Consider the following 22,836-nt stretch of genomic DNA (forward strand, 5'->3'; position numbering starts at 1 on the left):
AGGGGGTGACATCACTAATACAGGCAATTGCTCTGCTTCCACATCATTTTCCTCCTCATACATGTCGACACAATCGTACCGACACCCAGCACACACACAGGGAATGCTCTGATAGAGGACAGGACCCCACTAGCCCTTTGGGGAGACAGAGGGAGAGTTTGCCAGCACACACCAGAGCGCTATATATATCAATAGGGATAACCTTATATAAGTGTTACTCCCTTTTATAGCTGCTGTTTATAATTTAGCTGCCAATAGTGCCCCCCCTCTCTCGTTTTTACCCTGATTCTGTAGGGACTGCAGGGGAGAGTCAGGGAGCCGTCCTTCCAGCGGAACTGTGAGGGAAAATGGCGCTTGTGTGCTGAGGAGATAGGCTCCGCCCCTTCACGACGGCATTATCTCCCGCTTTTTTCTGGAAAACTGGCAGGGGTTAAATACATCCATATAGCCCAGGAGCTATATGTGATGTATTTATTTTGCCATCCTAAGGTATTTCTGTTTTTATTGCGTCTCAGGGCGCTCCCCCCCAGCGCCCTGCACCCTCAGTGACCGGAGTGTGAAGTGTGCTGAGAGCAATGGCGCACAGCTGCAGTGCTGTGCGCTACCTTAGTTGAAGATAGGAACGTCTTCTGCCGCCGATTTCACCGGACCTCTTCGTTCTTCTGGCTCTGTAAGGGGGCCGGCGGCGCGGCTCTGGGACCCATCCAGGCTGAACCTGTGATCGTCCCTCTGGAGCTAATGTCCAGTAGCCTAAGAAACCCAATCCACTCTGCACGCAGGTGAGTTCGTTTCTTCTCCCCTTAGTCCCACGATGCAGTGAGCCTGTTGCCAGCAGGACTCACTGAAAATAAAAAACCTAAAATAAACTTTTACTCTAAGCAGCTCAGGAGAGCCACCTAGCATGCACCCTTCTCGTTTGGGCACAAAAATCTAACTGAGGCTTGGAGGAGGGTCATAGGGGGAGGAGCCAGTGCACACCAGCTAGTTCAAGCTTTTACTTTTGTGCCCAGTCTCCTGTGGAGCCGCTATTCCCCATGGTCCTTACGGAGTCCCAGCATCCACTTAGGACGTTAGAGAAATATAAATATCCCTTTTGACAGGAACAGCAGGGTCCCTAGTGATGTTAATACGTTCTTAATGTGTATGAAATATGTACTGAATGCCGATTTTGTGGATCTAGTCAGGAAACATTATGGTCCACATAAGAAACAGTATTCGTGTCGATCTCCGGGAGTAGTAACTGGGCAAAATAAAAATTTTGCGATCCCGAGGGGTCTGAGGGAAATCTATTCTATGAATATGACACCATAAATATTACTATGTCTGTGTTCGTGCCACAGACCTATGCAACCTTACTATACATACATATACATATAGGTATAGCCCTTTCTGATATGCAACACATTATCATGCCAATTTTTACCCAGTCAAATATTGTTGGTGCCGACAGGGTCACCACCACATGTCTGTGTCTCCCATATAGTTTTCTCTTGAGAAGAACATACATCTACTGACATGTTGACACTTATTCACATGTACCAAGTGCCATTAGGAGTCGGTGGTGCCGACAGAGTCATTCCCACAGCCGTTTGTGGCAGAGCACTCACCTTCAGATATGCCGACACACGTGTACCAAACAACTTACACTGGCTATAAGGGATAGACCCCAGTACATTCTGTCAGGGAAACACAGAAGGAGTTTGCCAGCTCATTTCCACAGCACTCATTATATAATGTGCTTTTTATTTTTAACTTATAATGCACCAAACAAATGTGCACCCCCCCCTCGTTTTTCACTGTGATCTGTACATCAGTGCTTTGGAAGGACCAGCGTCTCTGTGAGAAAATGGCGCTGAAATGAGATGTGAGGTGTAAGCCCCGCCCCCTTAATGGCGCGCTTAAGCCCCGCTATTTCTTACATATATTTATACTGACGGGGGTTAAATCTAGTGTCTGGGCACTTATATATTCGTTTGCCAGTCTCTGTTGAGGATTTATATGCTGCCCAGGGTGCCCCCCCCCCCCCGCGCCCTGCACCCTACAGTGCCTGTGTGTGTGGGAGCATGGCGGTACCTCAAAGCAGTCACTGAAGTCTTCTGATCTTCTTCTACTCACCCGTCTTCTGGCTCTGCAAGGGGGGTGACAGCGGGCTCTGGGAACAAGCATCTAGGCGTAACTAGCGATCAGACCCTCTGGAGCTAATGGTGTCCAGTAGCCAAAGAAGCAGAGCCTTGAAACTCACAGAAGTATGTCTGCTTCTCTCCCCTAAGTCCCACGATGCAGGGAGACTGTTGCCAGCAGTGCTCCCTGAAAATAATAAACCTAACATAAAGTATTTTCAGAGTAACTCAGTAGAGCTCCCCTGTGTGTAACCAGTCTCACTGGGCACAGATTCTAAACTGGAGTCTGGAGGAGGGGCATAGAGGGAGGAGCCAGTTAACACCCATTCAAAGTCTTAAAGTGCCCATGTCTCCTGCGGATCCCGTCTATACCCCATGGTTCTTGAAGCGTCCCCAGCATCCTCTAGGACGTATGAGAAAAGTCTGAGAGCTAAGCCAAATGGAATGTGTGCTGTAAAAGGGATTATACAGTATTTAAAAGGATCCATGAAATTTCAACTTGGACTTTCAGCATTTGGAAAATGCAACCAATTGGATATGTGAATTTTTATGGTTATTATGTTTTGTTTATATGGCTCCCATCTGTAGCATTGTACAGGAGTAATTACAATAAACACACAAAAAAATACAATACTGTATATTCAGGTAGTACAAGGGGCAACATAAAACAGTGAGATCTGTTATCTGTAAGTGGATTGGGTTAGAGAAAATCCACCAGTTTATTTCTTGTGGAGGACCAGTCATCTGGACTAGCGGAGAGCTATCACCTACAGTATAACACAGAATACGCTGCAGCAGCCCATGAAAGTCTGAGACAGTTGTTAGCAGACCTGGGACTACAGCAGACAGAACTGATACACAAATACAGTATGAAGACATGCAAAGATGTCTTATGCTAGTGCAGGTGGAAAGCATTAAGAAGAGAGCGAAGCACATTGATGTGAAGTACCATTTTTTGAGAGATCTACAAGAATAAGGTCTTCTGGACTTACTGTACTGTCCAACTGAAGACATGATTGCAGATCTTATACAAAGCCTGGGGAAACACATTACAAGCTATTACGGAAACGGGGTTTAAAGGACTAATCTGCTGCTTAGTAAGGTCAAATTCAGACAGATGCAATGTTGAGGCAAGACGTAGTGGAGTGATTTTTTGCCACTGTGCAGCATCTAAATCGCACTGTGCACGTGCAGCAACGGTCTTACTATGGCGGTCACAGTGCACATTTATTTGCAAAGTGATTAACAGTAAGGGAGAGTTTGTGGGTTTTAACAAGGGGCGGCCTCTCAAACTCAGGTGTGTTGCGACCGCTTTGGGGTTTTGACACCGCATGCGACTGCGATCCTGTTCGCAATTAATTGGCTCGTGTCTTACCTACAACTGCCATGCTGTGCCACCATAGGGATACTAAGAAGGTCGATGATTGCCTGATGTGTGCCCAGTGATTGTGTCCCCAAACACTATCAGCGGGTCTGAGACGCAACCAAAGGGCGTCTAAGTGCAAATCACGGAGGCTGCAACATTTGCATATTTTCACAAAACCGCTGCCTATGGTATCGCAGCTGCGAAGGCATTTGTGAATCAGGCCCATAAACTGCAACAAGGTCTTCCGTTACTACCTAGAAATCAACAGAACTGAGAACCAGGCATACTGTGTGCAAGGAACTACAAGAACGGTCATTTTTTTAAAAACAACTTTAATTTTACTTTACAAAATGACATTAATATATAAGGAGCAATGAGAAAAATAAGATTTTACTCACCGGTAAATCTATTTCTCGTAGTCCGTAGTGGATGCTGGGGACTTCGTAAGGACCATGGGGAATAGACGGCTCCGCAGGAGACTGGGCACATCTAAAGAAAGCTTTAGGACTATCTGGTGTGCACTGGCTCCTCCCCCTATGACCCTCCTCCAAGCCTCAGTTAGGACACTGTGCCCGGAAGAACTGACACAATAAGGAAGGATTTTGAATCCCGGGTAAGAATCATACCAGCCACACCAATCACACCATATAACTCGTGATAGGAACCCCGGTTAACAGTATGATAACAATGGAACCTCTGAATAGATGGTTCGCAATAACAACCCGATTTGTGTAACAATAACTATTTACAAGTATTGCAGACAATCCGCACTTGGGATGGGCGCCCAGCATCCACTACGGACTACGAGAAATAGATTTACCGGTGAGTAAAATCTTATTTTCTCTGACGTCCTAGTGGATGCTGGGGACTCCGTAAGGACCATGGGGATTATACCAAAGCTCCCAAACGGGCGGGAGAGTGCGGATGACTCTGCAGCACCGAATGAGAGAACTCAAGGTCCTCCTCAGCCAGGGTATCAAATTTGTAGAATTTTGCAAACGTGTTTGCCCCTGACCAAGTAGCAGCTCGGCCAAGTTGTAAAGCCGAGACCCCTCGGGCAGCTGCCCAAGATGAGCCCACCTTCCTTGTGGAATGGGCTTTTACAGATTTAGGCTGCGGTAGACCCACCGCAGAATGCGCAAGCTGAATAGTGCTACAAATCCAGCGCGCTATAGTCTGCTTAGAAGCAGGAGCACCCAGCTTGTTGGGTGCATCCAGGATAAACAGCGAGTCAGTTTTCCTGACTCCAGCCGTCCTGGAATTATAATTTTTCAGGGCCCTGACTACGTCCAGTAATTTGGAATCCTCCAAGTTCCTAGTAGCCGCAGGCACCACAATAGGTTGGTTCAAGTGAAAACCTGATACCACCTTCGGGAGAAAGTGAGGACGAGTCCTCAACTCTGCCCTATCCATATGGAAAGTCAGGTAAGGGCTTTTTCATGACAAGGCCGCCAATTCTGACACATGCCTGGCCGAAGCCAGAGCCAACACATGACCACTTTCCATGTGAGATATTTCAAAACCACGGTTTTAAGTGGCTCAAACCAATGTGATTCCAGGAACTCCAAAACCACATTGAGATCCCAAGGTGCCACTGGGGGCACAAAAAGGGGCTAAATATGCAGCATTCCCTTACAACGTCTGAACTTCAGGCTGACCTCCTTCCTGGCTTTGATCAGGGTAGGAATGACTTCCTCCGGAATGCCTTTTTCACTCAGGATCCGGTGTTCAACCGCCATGCCGTCAACGCAGCCGCGGTAAGTCTTGGAACAGACAGGGCCCCTGCTGCAGCAGATCCTGTCTGAGTGGCAGAGGCCATGGGTCCTCTGAGATCATTTCTTGAAGTTCCGGGTACCAAGCCCTTCTTGGTCAATCCGGAACAATGAGTATAGTTCTTACTCCTCTTTTTCTTATTATCCTCAGTACCTTGGGTATGAGAGGGAGAGGAGGGAACACATAAATCGACTGGTACACCCGCGGTGTCACTAGAGCGTCCACAGCGATCGCCTGAGGTTCCCTTGACCTGGCGCAATATCTTTTTTATTGAGGCGGGACGCCATCGTGTCCACCTGTGGTCTTTCCCAACGGTTTACCAGCATTTGGAAGACTTCTGGATGAAGTCCCTATTCTCCCGGGTGGAGTCTGCTGCGGAAGTCTGCTTCCCAGTTGTCCACTCCCGGAATGAACACTGCTGCCAGTGCTACCACGTGATTTTCCGCCCAACGGGGAATCCTTGTGGCTTCTGCCATTGCCCTCCTGCTTCTTGTGCCGCCCTGCCTGTTTACCTGGGCGAGCGCCGTGATGTTGTCTGATTGGATCAGTACGGCTGGTTTTGAAGCAGGGGCCTTGTTTTGCTTAGGCCTTGTAAATGGCTCTTAGCTCCAGAAAATTTATGTGAAGTGAAATCTCCTGTTTTGACCACAGTCCTTGGAATTTTAATCCCTGTGTGACTGCACCCCAGCCCCGAAGGCTGGCATCCGTGTTTACCAGGACCCAGTCCTGTATTCCGAATCTGCGGCCCTCTAGTAGATGAGCCCTCTGCAGCCACCACCGCAGCGACACCCTGGTTCTTGCCGACCGGGTTATCCGCTGCTGTATCTGGAGATGGGACCCGGACCATTTGTCCAACAGGTCCCACTGGAAAATCCTTGCGTGGAACTTTCCAAATGGAATTGCTTCGTACGAAGCTACCATTTTTCCCAGGACTTGTGTGCATTGATGTACCGACACCTGTCCCGGTCTTAGGAGGTTTCTGACTAGAGATGACAACTCCTCGGCTTTTTCCACTGGAAGAAACACTTTTTTTCTGGTCTGTTTCCAGAATCATTCCCAGGAACAGAAGACGTGTCGTCGGGACCAGCTGTGACTTTGGAATATTGAGAATCCAGCCGTGCTGTTGCAGCACTTCCCGAGAAAGTGCTACCCCCACTACCAACTGCTCCTTGGACCTTGCCCTTATCAGGAGATCGTCCAAGTACGGGATAAATAAAACTCCCTTCTTGCGAAGGAGTATCATCATTTCGGTCATTACCCTGGTAAAGACCCTCGGTGCTGTGGATAATCCAAACGGCAGCGTCTGGAACTGATAGTGACAGTCCTGTACAACAACCCTGAGGTACTCCTGGTGAGGAGGGTAAATGGGGACATGTAGGTAAGCATCCTTGATGTCCAGAGAGACCCTGTAATCCCCCTCGTCCAGGTTCGCAATAATCGCCCTGAGCGATTCCATCTTGAACTTGAACCTTTTGATATAAGTGTTCAAGGATTTTAAATTTAAGATGGGTCTCACCGAACCGTCCGGTTTCGGTACCACAAACATTGTGGAATAGTAACCCTTTTCCTGTTGAAGGAGGGGTACCTTGATAATCACTTGCTGTGAATACAGTTTTTGGACAGCCACCAACACTGCCTCCCTAGCAGAGGGAGTTGCCGGTACGGCAGATTTTAGGAAACGGCGGGGGGGAGACGTCTCGAATTCCAGCCTGTACCCTTGAGATACTGTTTGAAGAACCCAGGGATCCACCTGTGAGAGAGCCCACTGTGCGCTGAAATTTCTGAGACGGGCCCCCACTGTACCCGGGTCCGCCTGAGCAGCCCCAGCGTCATGCTGTGGACTTACCGGACGCCGGGGAGGACTTCTGCTCTTGGGAACTAGCTGTGTGCTGCAGCTTTTTCCCTCTACCTTTTCCTCTTGGCAGAAAAGATGAGCCTCTAGCCCTCTACTTTTCTGGGGCCGAAGGGACTGTACCTGATAATACAGTGCTTTCTTTTGCTGTGGGGAAGCTTGTGGCAAAAGTTTTGATTTCCCAGCCGTAGCTGTGGAAACGAGGTCTGAAAGACCATCCCCAAACAGTTCCACCCCCTTATAGGGCAAACTTCCATGTGCCGTTTTGAATCGGCATCGCCCGACCATTGCCGAGTCCATAACCCCCGCCTGGCGGCAATGGTTTTACATAGCGCTTATTTGTGATGCCAGTCGGCAGATATCCCTCTGTGCATCACGCATGTATAAGACAGCGTCTTTTATATGCTCTATTTTCACCAAAATATTGTCCCTATCTATAGTATAAATATTATCCGACACGGAATCTGACCACGCAGCTGCCGCACTGCACATCCATGCCGAGGCAATAGCAGGTCTCAATATAATGCCCGTGTGTGTGTATATATCTTTAAGAGTAGTTTTCTGCTTTCTATCAGCAGGTCCTTCAGGGCGGCCGTATCCGTGACGGTAGTGCCACCTTTTTTAATAAGCGTGTAACCGCTTTATCTACCCTAGGGGGTATTTCCCAACGTGACCTATCCTCTGGCGGAAAAGGGTACGCTGCTTAGAAATTATCAATTTCTTATTGGGGAAGTCCACGCTTCCTCACACACCTCATATCAATTCCTCAGATGCAGGAAAAACTACTGGTAGTTTTCTCTCACCAAACATAATACCCTTTTTAGTGGTACCTGGGGTATTATCAGAAATGTGTAATACATTTTTCATTGCCTCAATCATGTAACGGGTGGCCCTATTGGAAGATACACTAGTCTCATCGTCGTCGACACTGGAGTCGGTATCCGTGTCAACATCTGTGTCTGCCATCTGAGGTAGCGGGCGTTTTAGAGCCCCTGATGACATTTGAGACGCTTGGACAGGCACAAGCTGAGTAGCCGGCTGTCCTATGTCATCAAACCTTTTATGTAAGGAGTTGACACTGTCACGTAATTCCTTCCATAAGTCCATCCACACCGGTGTCGACCCCGCAGGGGGTGACATCCCATTCACAGGCATTTGCTCCGCCTCCACATCATTATCCTCATCATACATGTCGACACAGCAGTACCGACACACAGCACACACACAGGGAATGCTCTGACAGAGGACAGGACCCCACAAAGCCCTTTGGGGAGACAGAGGGAGAGTATGCCAGCACACACCAGAGCGCTATATATCACAGGGATATCACCTATAGAGAGTGTTTTCCCTTATAGCTGCATATATATTCTATACTGCGCCTAATTTTGTGCCCCCCCCTCTCTTTTTAACCCTTTCTGTAGTGCAGGACTGCAGGGGAGAGCCAGGGAGCGATCCCTCCAGCGAAACTGTGAGGGAAAATGGCGCCAGTGTGCTGAGGGAGATGGCTCCGCCCCTTTTTCGGCGGGCTTTCTCACGCTATTTTAATATATCTGGCAGGGGTTAATATACACCTATATAGCCTCTGGGGTTATATATGGTGTCAGTTTGCCAGCCAAGGTGTTAATATTGCTGCTCAGGGCGCCCCCCCCCCCCAGCGCCCTGCACCCATCAGTGACCGCAGTGTGTGGTGTGCATGAGGAGCAATGGCGCACAGCTGCAGTGCTGTGCGCTACCTTGGAGAAGACAGAAGTCTTCAGCCGCCGATTTTCCGGACCTTCTTGCTTCTGGCTCTGTAAGGGGGACGGCGGCGCGGCTCCGGGAACGGACGACGAGGTCGGGTCCTGTGTTCGATCCCTCTGGAGCTAATGGTGTCCAGTAGCCTAAGAAGCCCAAGCTACCACCACTTAGGTAGGTTCGCTTCTTCTCCCCTTAGTCCCTCGTTGCAGTGAGCCTGTTGCCAGCAGGTCTCACTGTAAAATAAAAAACCTAAACTATACTTTCTTTCTAGGAGCTCAGGAGAGCCCCTAGTGTGCATCCAGCTCAGCTGGGCACAGAAATCTAACTGAGGCTTGGAGGAGGGTCATAGGGGGAGGAGCCAGTGCACACCAGATAGTCCTAAATCTTTCTTTAGATGTGCCCAGTCTCCTGCGGAGCCGTCTATTCCCCATGGTCCTTACGGAATCCCCAGCATCCACTAGGACGTCAGAGAAAATAGAGCATCCAAATATTTAAGAAACTAATTAGGAATGTTGTTATGGAATAATTACAGATTCCAGGATGTTATTTCATAGATTAATGCTTTCAGTTGTCTTGATTCATAAGTAACAGTGTTCTTGCCAATGTGCATCCTCTCTTCTTCTAGTGGTTGCTCAATTAGTGCTGGTATATTCTTACCGTAAACTGGCAAAGGAGAGAAAAATGTAACCGTTATCTTCTGAGCATATATATATATATATATATATATATATATATATATATATATACAGGTTGAGTATCCCATATCCAAATATTCCGAAATACGGAATATTCCGAAATACGGACTTTTTTGAGTGAGAGTGAGATAGTGAAACCTTTGTTTTCTGATGGCTCAATGTACACAAACTTTGTTTAATACACAAAGTTATTAAAAATATTGTATTAAATGACCTTCAGGCTGTGTGTATAAGGTGTAAATGAAACATAAATGAATTGTGTGACTATAGATACACTTTGTTCAATGCACAAAGTTACAAAAAATATTGGCTAAAATGACCTTCAGGCTGTGTGTATAAGGTGTACATGTAACATAAATGCATTCTGTGCTTGGACTTAGGTCCCATCACCATGATATCTCATTATGGTATGCAATTATTCCAAAATACGGAAAAATCCTATATCCAAAATACCTCTGGTCCCAAGCATTTTGGATAAGGGATACTCAACCTGTATAAGTGCATACATTTTACAGAATTATTGTACAAAACATGTTCTTATGACCACTTCATGATATCATGCAATGGGCATTGTCTGTTTCCTGAGCACATGCAGCCATGCTGAGGAATTACAGGAACGTCTGAAAACTTACTTTCACAATGCTCCAAAAACTGAATGCATTCGTAGATGACGCTGTCTTGTAGCATGATCATGTGCTTTGACATGTTCTCTAGCAGTGATAGGAAGCATCGCTTTGCATAAAACCACGTGTCTGTTCCCAGCTGGAATAAAAATAATGAATGATGTATGTTTTTGTTGCAAAATTATACAGATGATATTATCTTTAAAGCCTGAAAAAAAACTATCAAATAAAAATGCACACTATGGGGCTGAATCTGAGGAGCAGGCAAAGTGGCAGTAATTGCGGTTAGCTGCAGAAGCCTATCCGTAGGGGTCATCCAGGGGTTTGTGCATCTGCAAGTGAAAACTTGTGCCTCCCGTTGATATTATGCCAGCCGCTGCAACGGTCATCAGTAGTATGCATTGCTCAGAGGGGTTGATGTATCAAGCAGTGAAAAGAGTGGACATGTGAACCAACAGAGTAGTTTCCCACAGCAACCAATCAGCATTGACGCAGCATTTATCAAGTACACTCTATAAAATGATAGGTAGGTGATTGGTTGCCATGGGCAAATTCTCCACTGGTTCACTTCTCCACTCTTTTCACTACTTGATACATCAAACCCTGAATCACACAGAACTTTTGAGAGATGCCCATAACACTCCTATGACGCTCCAACAGGGCAGTTCCGTGCGATTGCATGGTTGCCACCCAATTGCCTCTCCGATATGCCCAATTTCACAGGAGGACAGATCGGACTGAATTTTGTTTAATGTTACATGTAAGCGATAACTCACTCATTGGCACCTTTATTATCAATCTATATAATAAAACTGTGGTGACAAACATTTTTCAATAACGTCTCCCCATAAAAAAAATAATAATAATTTTAAAAAAATAAAAAATTATATATATATATATATATATATATATATATTGCATTGTAGATGTCCGCACTCCCAGCTATATCACAGTCATCAGTGGGGTGCACCTCAAGGAGGCCTATATAAACCTCCACATATACCAGGTTATCTTCAAGACCCTAATGAGGGTCTCAAATAGAGGGCACTCACCAATCAGTTTCCATAGATAAAAAGATTTATTTAGACCATTGAAGTCATCACATACGTGTCGACGTTTCGGCTTCGCAGAGCCTTTCTCAAGCACACCACAGGAGACATCTGTTCAGCACGCTCTCTTTATTGTATATACACTGCTCAAAAAATAAAGGGAACACTTAAACAACACAATGTAACTCCAAGTCAATCACACTTCTGTGAAATCAAACTGTCCACTTAGGAAGCAACACTGATTGACAATCAATTTCACATGCTGTTGTGCAAATGGAATAGACAACAGGTGGAATTAGTAGGCAATTAGCAAGACACCCCCAATAAAGGAGTTGTTCTGCAGGTGGTGACCACAGACCACTTCTCAGCTCCTATGCTTTCTGGCTAATGTTTTGGTCACTTTTGAAAGCTGGCGGTGCTTTCACTCTAGTGGTAGCATGAGACGGAGTCTACAACCCACACAAGTTGCTCAGGTAGTGCAGCTCATCCAGGATGGCACATCAAACGCAGCCGCGGTAAGTCCGAAAACACGCATGGCCCCTGCAGTAACAGGTCCTCTCTTAGAGAAAGCGGCCAAGGATCTTCTACGAGTAATTCCTGAAGATCCAGATACCAGGCCCTCCGTGGCCAATCTGGAACGACGAGTATTGCCTGAACCCTTGTTCATCTTATAATCCTCAACACTCTTGGAATGAGAGTAAGTGAAGGGAACACATACACCGACTGAAACACCCACGCAGTTACCAGGGCGTCCACTGCACTGGCTTGGGGGTCCCTCGACCTGGAACAATACCTCGGAAGCTTCTTGTTGAGGCGAGACGCCATCATGTCTATTTGTGGAATTCCCCAACGCCTTGTCACTTCTGCAAATACCTCTTGATGAAGGGCCCACTCTCCTGGATGGAGATCGTGTCTGCTGAGGAAGTCTGCTTCCCAGTTGTCCACGCCCGGAAGGAAGACTGCTGACAGAGCGTTCACGTGTTATTCTGTACAGCGGAAAACTCTTGTGGCCTCCGTTATTGCCGCCCTGCTCTTTGTTCCGCCCTGGCGGTTTACGTACGCCACCGCTGTTATGTTGTCCGACTGGATCAGAACAGGGAGACCTTGAAGAAGGTTCTTCGCTTGCAGGAGGCCGTTGTAAATGGCTCTTAACTCGAGAACATTTATGTGGAGACAAGATTCCTGGCTTGACCATTTTCCCTGGAAACTTCTTCCTTGTGTGACTGCACCCCAGCCTCGGAGACTTGCATCTGTGGTCAGTAGGACCCAATCCTGGATTCCGAATCAGCGTCCCTCTAGAAGGTGAGAACTTTGCAGCCACCACAGGAGAGAAATTCTGGTCCTGGAAGATAGACTTATTTTCCGGTGTATGTGCAGGTGAGACCCGGACCATTTGTTCAGCAGATCCCACTGAAACACCCAGGCATGAAACCTGCCAAACGTAATGGCTTTGTAAGCTGCAGCCATCTTCCCTAGCACTCGAGTGCATTCATAAATCGACACTCTTGCCGGTCTCAGCATCTCCTTGACCATGGTCTTGATTTCCAGAGCTTTTTCCGCCGGAAGAAACACCCTCCGTAGTTCCGTGTCTAGAATCATGCCCAAGAAGGGCAGCCGAGTTGTCGGAATCAAGTGAGACTTTGGCAAAGTTAGAATCCAACCATGATGTTGCAGAACCGTCAGGGAGAGTTCCACATTTCTTAGCAACTGCTCTTTTGATCTCGCCTTTATCAGGAGATCGTCCAAGTACGGGGTAATTGTGACCCCCTGCTTGCGTAGGAGTACCATCATTTCCCTTGGTGAAGACCCTCGGGGCCGTGAAAAGCCCAAACGGCAATGTCTGAAATTGGTAATGACAATCCTGCACCGGAAATCTTAGGAAGGCCTGATGAGGAAGATATATCGGGACATGTAAGTAGGCATCCTTTATGTCGACTGACGCCATAAAATCCCCCCCTTCTAGGCTGGAGATCACAGCTCGAAGAGATTCCATCTTGAACTTGAACGTTTTCAAGTATGGATTGAGGGATTTTAGGTTCAGAATCGGTCTGACCGAGCCGTCCGGCTTCGGCACGACAAAGAGGCTCGAATAGAACCCTTCCCCCCTTTGGGACGGGGGAACCGGGACAATGACCCTCTGTTGACACAGCTTTTGTATCACAGCATTTACCACTTCTCTCTCTGGAAGAGAAACTGGCAAGGCCGATTTGAAAAAGCGGCGGGGGGGGGGGCATCTACTGAAACTCCAGTTTGTACCCTTGGGACACTATGTCTAAGACCCAAGGATCCAGGGCCGATTGAAACCAGACCTGACTGAAGATTCGGAGACGGCCCCCCACCGGCACGGACTCCCGCAGGGGAGCCCCAGCGTCATGCGGTGGACTTGGTAGAGGCGGGGGAGGACTTTTGGTCCTAGGCGCCAGACACAGCAGGCGACCTTTTTCCCCTTCCTCTACCCTTTGAAGCGAGGAAGGACGAGCCCTTTCCTTTTTTGTATTTATTAGGCCGAAAGGACTGCATCTGATAATGGGTTGCCTTTTTCTGTTGTGTGGGAACATAAGGAAGAAAAGACGACTTACCCGCAGTAGCGGTAGACACCAGGTCAGCAAGGCCGTCACCAAACAAGACACTACCTTTAAAAGGGAGAGCTTCCATAGCTTTCTTAGAGTCGGCATCAGCATTCCATTGAATCCACAGCGCCCTCCTGGCCGATACCGCCATGGCATTGGCCCTTGATCCCAAGAGGCCAATATCCCTCGCCGCATTCTTTAGGTAATCTGCAGCGTCCTTGATATAACCAAGAGTCAAAAGAATGTTATCCTTATCAAGGGTATCCATGTCAGAAGCTAAATCATCAGCCCACTTAGCAATAGCACTACTCACCCACGCAGACGCCACAGCAGGCCTGAGTAGTGCACCAGTAGTAACGAAAATGGCCTTCAATGTCGTCTCCTGCTTGCGATCCGCCGGATCCTTGAGGGCAGCCGTGTCAGGAGACGGAAGCGCCACCTTTTTGGACAGTCGGGACAGAGCCTTGTCCACATTGGGAGACGACTCCCATTTCTCCCTGTCGTCAGAGGGGAAAGGATATGCCATAAAAATTCTCTTGGGAATCTGCCACCTTTTGTCAGGCGACTCCCAAGTCTTTTCACAAAGAGCGTTCAGTTCATGAGAGGGGGGAAAAGTCACCTCAGGCTTTTTTCCCTTATACAAACAAACCCTCTTATCTGGAACATCTTTAATAGCCACAATCATGTACTGAATACTCTTAACCACTTTCGGATGTAAACTGGCCTCATTGAAGTCGACACTGGAATCAGAGTCTGTGTCGGTATCTGTATCTGCCATCTGGGTAAATGAACGTTTTTGTGACCCTGAGAGGGTCTGTACCTGAGACAAAGCGTCCTCCATGGATTTTCTTCATGTTTGTGTCTGAGAATCAGATTTATCTAGCCTCTTAGACAATAATGCCACGTTCGCATTCAATGTACTCAACATATTTACCCAATCAGCAGTCGGCTGTGCCGACAGAGTCATTCCCAAATCTTTCTCCGCGTCCCCAGTAACTTCCTCCGGGGAGGAACACTCAGCCTCAGACATGTCGACACGCAGTACCGACACACCCACACTCACACCGGCCAAAAGGGGACAGACCCACAGGGAAGCCTGTAGAGAGAACACAGAGGGAGTATGCCAGCTCACACCCCAGCGCCCATATACTACTAAATAAATAATATATGATGGCTGCGCTGTAAAACATATACATATATAGCACCAAATTGCCTGTGCCCCCCGTTTTGCTCCCTTATACTTGTAAGGAGAGTGGATGTCCGGGCCAGAGTCTCTGCAGCGGCTTTGAAGAGATAAAATGGCGCTGGTAAGCTGTGCGGCTAAGCCCCGCCCCTTCCCGGCGCGCTGTAGTCCCGCTTAAATTTGAATTTCTTTATACTGGCGGGCGTATCGTACACAGTGCCCGGGCACCGAATATGCATCTTTTGCCAGTCAAAAGACCCTCAGTAACTTGCTGCCCAGGGCGCTCTCCCCCAGCGCCCTGCACCCTGTGAGTGCCCTTGGTGTGTGTGTGGGAGCATGGAGCGCAGCGCGACCGCTGCGCTGCACCTCCGTTACTGAAGTCTTCTGCCGTCACTGAAGTCTTCTGTTCTTCTAATACTCACCTGGCTTCTTACTTCTGGCTTATGTGGGGGGGTGACGTGGCAGCTCCGGGAACAAGCAGCTAGGCGCACCAAGTGATCGAACCCTCTGGAGCTAATGGTGTCCAGTAGCCTAAGAAGCAGGTCTGACTTCTCTCACCTCAGTCCCACGAAGCAGGTAGCCTGTAGCCAGCAGGTCTCCCTGAAAATAAAAAAGCCTAATATAAAGTCTTACCAGAGAAACTCAGTAGAGCTTCCCTAGTGTGTGTCCAGTCACTGCTGGGCACAGAATCTAACTGAGGTATGGAGGAGGGGCATAGAGGGAGGAGCCAGTTCACACCCAGTCAAAGTCTTTTAGTGTGCCCATGTCTCCTGCGGATCCCGTCTATACCCCATGGTCATTTTGGAGTCCCTAGCATCCTCTAGGACGTAAGAGAAAATTATCTGCTTAAACTCATGCAATGAAAAATACAATACAAGCCCCAATTAGAGAAGCCTGAGAAAATTCATAATTTGAGAAAGTTAAACCCATGTAGTTTATAGAGTGTAGGAAACTATTGGTTCCATTGCAACATCATCATTACATGGTATTTACATTACATTGCATTTATCAATACGTGGCAGGAGACTGTACAGCAGCATGTATCTCAAGAAGCGGATGCGTTCAGCATCCCATATGACCAACGCCGGATCACCCACTCAAGAGACCGGCACCAGATCACCGACAGCCGGGATGCCAACGGTAAGTATCAAGGTCAGTGTTAGGGCCCCCCAGGGAGAAGGGGAGGGTTAGGTACTGGGGGGGAGGGGTTTAGCCCAAGCCGACAGCCCCCGAGACAGCCATAGCCCCCGCCCCCCCCAAGGGTAAGGGTTGGGTGGGTGGGGGTGTGTGTGTGTGTGTGTGTGTGTGTGTGTGTGTGTGTGGTGTAGAAATATTTACCAACTCCGATGTCGGGATCTTCAGTGTGGGGATGCCGCGGTCGGTCATGTGACCGTCAGCATCTCGACAGTCCGAATTTCATATGTATTCCTCAAGAAGTTATCTAACAGCAGGATGTAATCTGATCAAGTCATGTGCATATCCAATCAAATCTTTGGGGGGATATCCAATTAGCCCCGTTAATTTACCGGGGCTAATTGTCCCACCGGGGGCTATCCTCTATTACCCCCGATAAGCCAGCACGAGCGGTGGCTTATTGGGGGTTACCTGATGGTGCACTGGGTGCCAGCTGCTGACAGCTCCCGGTGCAGCGCTGCTCATTCGGCTCACCCCGGTCACATGGGTGCTCCCCGTCATGTGACTGCTGCCGAAGACGGAGAAGAGGGGGGGATGTGGTAACGGGCACTGCCCTGGCTTCCCCGCCGGGAGTCACCGTGCCAAGTGGCAGCTTTTGGACGTGGCGCCATGCCTGCTGCAGCAGGCATGGGACGCTGTAGGTTGTCCGCGGTCATCAGGGATTTTGCAGCCCCGTTGCTGTTTCTCCTGAAACCATACAGGTTTCACTGAACCTGTGTGTTTTCAGGAGAGAGGGCATTTTTTTTACAGGCGATCTATCTGGATAGCCTGTAAAAAAACAAACGGTAAAACATCGGGAAAAATAGCGAAAAACATACGCATTTTGCACCTGATGTTTTACCGGGGCTAATAGGATATCCCCCTTGGTCAGGTACATCCCACATCTGTCCGAATACCTTTAAGTGAATTATTTTAAAGTTACAAACGTGTGCATAATCATATTAACAAAAGACAATATATAAAAACCATTAACTAATCGTTTTGCATTGTAGATCAAGTGTGATTGCAAAAGAGGTCCAAAGACTACACCAAACATAGTTTTTATCAATTTAGAAGGACCTGTAATACTTTTATTATGGTCTAAATTACAAGTATGATTTTATGCTAAACAGTCATTTATGTGACAATAGCCAGCATGATTTTTACCAGTTAAATACCATAGTTAAATGGTAATCCAGTACGTATAGTCTAGTTTCATATTCTGAAACCTACCTTTTTATTGTACGGCTCCAAGCTTTTGATAACACGAGAAATGCCAAACTCATAATTCCCTTTGGCACAGTAAAGAGTTCTGTAAAAAAAAAAATTTTTTTATAAAATATCAGTAAGTGTTAAGAGTATAAGATGCTCTCCAGAGTTGGTAGGCAACCTTTTACCCGCCAACGTTCCACAAGTGGAACATCGCTTTGTGAAGCCGTAACTGTTTACATTTTTTTTTTTAAGCCACTGGACATTTGAAATACATCATATAGAAGGCATGTTGCAATATGTGTGAAATTATTAATGTTTTTGATGTTGTATAGTTTTTAATCTGCTGCTTGTTGAAATGTATAAAAAAAACATGCAAATAGTAGCCCTTGCTTTTAGCTCCAACTGTACAATTCAAATTGGTGTCCCATACCTGTGATAGTTATATTGTAAAGGGTTTGTCACTCAATTGTATGCATAAAACATTATTTTATCTGACTTAGTATTCCACCTGTGTATCTTTGACTGCGGTTGGTGCTTCGGAATATTGGAATATTGGAATGTTGGCGGTTCGGAAGTACAAAACGTTTTTTCTTCTGTTTTGTAGGAATTTGTTCATCTCTACATAGTTTTTACCCCACTGCTATTGTAAAATGCCCATGAGAAGGTGCCATAAAGTAGAAGATGCCTTAGCTGTGATTGCTGATTATTCAGATGTGGAAAGAGAACCAGAAACAGACATTTTGCCATATAGGTGATATTGATTTATTGGATCATTTGCTTACATCTGGTACTTCGATTAAAGAAAAATGGTGATTGAATCTGTTTGCAAATGGGCTAAATATGGCTGTTCTTGCTGTCTGGAGATTGCATTGTCATGCGGTAGGCTCAAAGGAAGCCCGGTGCAATTTGATTAGCCCGGGGTGCTTTAGTCTGGCTGCAAGTGCCGCTTTAAATTTTTACCTCCAACCCGCTGGGAAGGAAAATCTTGTATACACTACAGTATAGTTTTTTTACGAAATTTCACTGCATTAATGAGGGCATCAAACGTACTACTTAGATACCATAAAGAATAGAGTTCTTGGTTTCTGGAAGTGGTATTGCTTAAAAACTTGCTAAGAAATTCAGTGTTAGAAATTAAAGAAAAAGGAGCTTGGCAGAGCTCTAGTTTGGGGAAAAAAAATAAGATTTTACTCACCGATAAATCTATTTCTCGTAGTCCGTAGTGGATGCTGGGGACTCCGTCAGGACCATGGGGAACAGCGGCTCCGCAGGAGACAGGGCACAAAAAGTAAAAGCTTTTGGACCTAGGTGGTGTGCACTGGCTCCTCCCCCTATGACCCTCCTCCAAGCCTCAGTTAGGATACTGTGCCCGGACGAGCGTACACAATAAGGAAGGATTTTGAATCCCGGGTAAGACTCATACCAGCCACACCAATCACACCGTACAACTTGTGATCTGAACCCAGTTAACAGTATGATAACAGAGGAGCCTCTGAAAAGATGGCTCACTACAACAAAAACCCGATTTTGTTAACAATAACTATGTACAAGTATTGCAGACAATCCGCACTTGGGATGGGCGCCCAGCATCCACTACGGACTACGAGAAATAGATTTATCGGTGAGTAAAATCTTATTTTCTCTAACGTCCTAAGTGGATGCTGGGGACTCCGTCAGGACCATGGGGATTATACCAAAGCTCCCAAACGGGCGGGAGAGTGCGGATGACTCTGCAGCACCGAATGAGAGAACTCCAGGTCCTCCTCAGCCAGGGTATCAAATTTGTAGAATTTAGCAAACGTGTTTGCCCCTGACCAAGTAGCTGCTCGGCAAAGTTGTAAAGCCGAGACCCCTCGGGCAGCCGCCCAAGATGAGCCCACTTTCCTTGTGGAATGGGCTTTTACAGATTTTGGCTGTGGCAGGCCTGCCACAGAATGTGCAAGCTGAATTGTACTACAAATCCAACGCGCAATAGTCTGCTTAGAAGCAGGAGCACCCAGCTTGTTGGGTGCATACAGGATAAACAGCGAGTCAGATTTCCTGACTCCAGCCGTCCTGGAAACATATATTTTCAGGGCCCTGACTACGTCCAGCAACTTGGAGTCCTCCAAGTCCCTAGTAGCCGCAGGCACCACAATAGGTTGGTTTAGGTGAAACGCTGAAACCACCTTAGGAAGAAATTGAGGACGAGTCCTCAATTCCGCCCTATCCGAATGAAATATCAGGTAAGGGCTTTTATAGGATAAAGCCGCCAATTCAGATACTCGCCTGGCAGAAGCCAGGGCCAACAACATTACCACTTTCCATGTGAGATATTTTAATTCCACCGTGGCAAGTGGCTCAAACCAATGTGATTTTAGGAATCCCAAAACTACATTGAGATCCCAAGGTGCCACTGTGACACAAAGGGAGGCTGTATATGCAGTACCCCTTTTACAAAAGTCTGAACTTCAGGAAATGAAGCCAATTCTCTCTGAAAGAAAATCGACAAGGCCGAAATTTGAACCTTAATGGACCCTAACTTTAGGCCCATGGACAGTCCTGTTTGCAGGAAATGTAGGAAACGACCCAGTTGAAATTCCTCTGTCGGGGCCTTCTTGGTCTCGCACCACGCAACATATTTTCGCCAAATACGGTGATAATGCTGTGCGGTTACATCCTTCCTAGCTTTAATCAGGGTAGGAATAACTTCATCTGAAATGCCTTTTTCCTTCAGAATCCGGTGTTCAACCGCCATGCCGTCAAACGCAGCCGCGGTAAGTCTTGGAACAGACAGGGTCCCTGCTGAAGCAGGTCCCTTCTTAGCGGCAGAGGCCACGGGTCCTCTGTGAGCATCTCTTGAAGTTCCGGGTACCAAGTCCTTCTTGGCCAATCCGGACCCACTAGTATAGTTCTTACTCCTCTCCGTCTTATAATTCTCAGTACCTTGGGTAAGAGAGGCAGAGGAGGGAACACATACACCGACTGGAACACCCAAGGTGTTACCAGAGCGTCCACAGCTATTGCCTGCGGGTCTCTTGACCTGGCGCAATACCTGTCTAATTTTTTGTTGAGGCGTGACGCCATCATGTCCACCTTTGGTTTTTCCCAACGGTTCACAATCATGAGGAAGACTTCCGGATGAAGTCCCCACTCTCCCGGGTGTAGGTCGTGTCTGCTGAGGAAGTCTGCTTCCCAGTTGTCCACTCCCGGAATGAACACTGCTGACAGTGCTATCACATGATTTTCCGCCCATTGCAGAATCCTTGCAGCTTCTGTCATTGCCCTCCTGCTTCTTGTGCCAACCCTGCCTGTTTATGTGGGCGACTGCTGTGATGTTGTCCGACTGGATCAACACCGGCTGACCCTGAAGCAGAGGCTTTGCTAGGCTTAGAGCATTGTAAATTGCCCTTAGTTCCAGTATATTTATGTGAAGTGAAGTCTCCAGGCTTGACCACACTCCCTGGAAGTTTCTTCCTTGTGTGACTGCTCCCCAGCCTCTCAGGCTGGCATCCGTGGTCACCAGGATCCAGTCCTGAATGCCGAATCTGCGGCCCTCTAGGAGATGAGCACTTTGCAGCCACCACAGAAGAGATACCCTTGTCCTTGGAGACAGGGTTATTTTCTGATGCATCTGAAGATGCGATCCGGACCATTTGTCCAGCAGATCCCACTGAAAAATTCTTGCGTGGAATCTGCCGAATGGAATCGCTTCGTAAGAAGCCACCATTTTTCCCAGGACCCTTGTGCATTGATGCACTGACACCTTTCCTGGTTTTAGGAGGTTCCTGACTAGCTCGGATAACTCCCTGGCTTTCTCCTCCGGGAGAAACACCTTTTTCTGGACTGTGTCCAGAATCATCCCTAGGAACAGCAGACGTGTCGTTGGAATCAGCTGCGATTTTGGAATATTTAAAATCCACCCGTGCTGTTGTAGTACTTCTTGAGATAGTGCTACTCCGACTTCTAACTGTTCTTTGGACCTTGCCCTTATTAGGAGATCGTCCAAGTAAGGGATAATTAATACGCCTTTTCTTCGAAGAAGAATCATCATTTCGGCCATTACCTTGGTAAAGACCCGGGGTGCCGTGGACAATCCAAACGGCAGCGTCTGAAACTGATAATGACAGTTCTGTATTACGAACCTGAGATACCCTTGGTGAGAAGGGCAAATCGGGACATGGAGATAGGCATCCTTGATGTCCAGAGACACCATATAGTCCCCTTCTTCCAGGTTCGCTATCACTGCTCTGAGTGATTCCATCTTGAATTTGAACCTTTTGATATAAGTGTTCAAAGATTTTAGATTCAAAATCGGTCTCACCGAAACGTCTGGTTTCGGTACCACAAACAGTGTGGAGTAATATCCCTTCCCTTGTTGTAGGAGGGGTACTTTTATTATCACCTGTTGGGAGTACAGCTTGTGAATGGCTCCCAATACCGCCTCCCTGTCGGAGGGAGCTATTGGTAAAGCAGACTTCAGGAACCGGCGAGGGGGAGACGTCTCGAATTCCAATTTGTACCCCTGAGATACTACTTGCAGGATCCAGGGGTTCACTTGCGAGTGAGCCCACTGCGCGCTGAAATTTCTGAGATGACCTCCCACCGTACCTGAGTCTGCATGTAAGGACCCAGCGTCATGCTGAGGACTTGGCAGAAGCGGAAGAGGGCTTCTGTTCTTGGGAAGAAGCTGTCTGCTGCAGTCTTTTTCCCCTTCCTCTACCCCGGGGCAGATATGACTGTCCTTTTGTCCGCTTGCCTTTATGGGAACGAAAGGACGGATGCTGAAAAGACGGTGTCTTTTTCTGCTGAGAGGTGACTTGAGGTAAAAATGTGGATTTCCCAGTCGTTGCCGTGGTTACCAGGTCTGATAGACCGACCCCAAATAACTCCTCCCCTTTATACGGCAATACCTCCATGTGCCGTTTTGAATCCGCATCACCTGACCACTGTCGCGTCCATAACCCTCTTCTGGCAGAAATGGACAGCGCACTTACTCTTGATGCCAGAGTGCAAATATCTCTCTGTGCATCTCGCATATATAAAAATGCATCTTTTAATTGCTCAATAGTCAATAAAATACTGTCCCTATCCAGGGTATCAATATTCTCAGTCAGGGAGTCCGACCACGCCACCCCAGCACTGCACATCCAGGCTGAGGCGATTGCTGGTCGCAGTATAACACCAGTATGTGTGTATATACTTTTAAGGATATTTTCCAGCCTCCTATCTGCTGGCTCCTTAAGGGCGGCCGTTTCTGGAGACGGTAACGCCACTTGTTTTGATAAGCGTGTGAGCGCCTTATCTACCCTAGGGGGTGTTTCCCAACGAGCCATAACCTCTGGTGGGAAGGGATATAGTGCCAATAATTTTTTTGAAATTAGCAGTTTTTTGTCGGGGGTAACCCACGCTTCATCACACACTTCATTTAATTCCTCTGATTCAGGAAAAACTACGGGTAGTTTTTTCACACCCCACATAATACCCCTTTTCGTGGTACTTGC

The 22,836-nt window shown here is 47.4% G+C and overlaps 1 protein-coding gene across 4 annotated transcripts in view; it reads right to left on the reverse strand.

Annotated features, from left to right (window-relative positions):
• Positions 1–4,005: 4,005 nt before the first annotated feature.
• The window catches only part of LOC134927634 (intraflagellar transport protein 70A), a 254,713-nt gene continuing 235,882 nt past the window's right edge, over positions 4,006–22,836 (reverse strand). For 2 of the 4 annotated variants that reach the window (XM_063922384.1, XM_063922383.1), the window contains exons 17-19: positions 17,375–17,453; positions 10,176–10,305; positions 9,244–9,511 (exon numbers count right to left, since the gene is read on the reverse strand). In XM_063922384.1, coding sequence (XP_063778454.1) covers positions 9,375–9,511; positions 10,176–10,305; positions 17,375–17,453 — 346 coding nt within the window. In that variant the 3' untranslated portion in view covers positions 9,244–9,374. Of the gene's footprint in view, positions 9,512–10,175; positions 10,306–17,374; positions 17,454–22,836 lie in introns of all 4 variants that reach the window. The other 2 variants (XM_063922382.1, XM_063922385.1) reach the window with 2 other exon arrangements.

The sequence above is a fragment of the Pseudophryne corroboree genome, chromosome 5 (assembly GCF_028390025.1).
Source record: "Pseudophryne corroboree isolate aPseCor3 chromosome 5, aPseCor3.hap2, whole genome shotgun sequence".
NCBI classification, from domain to species: Eukaryota; Metazoa; Chordata; class Amphibia; order Anura; family Myobatrachidae; genus Pseudophryne; species Pseudophryne corroboree.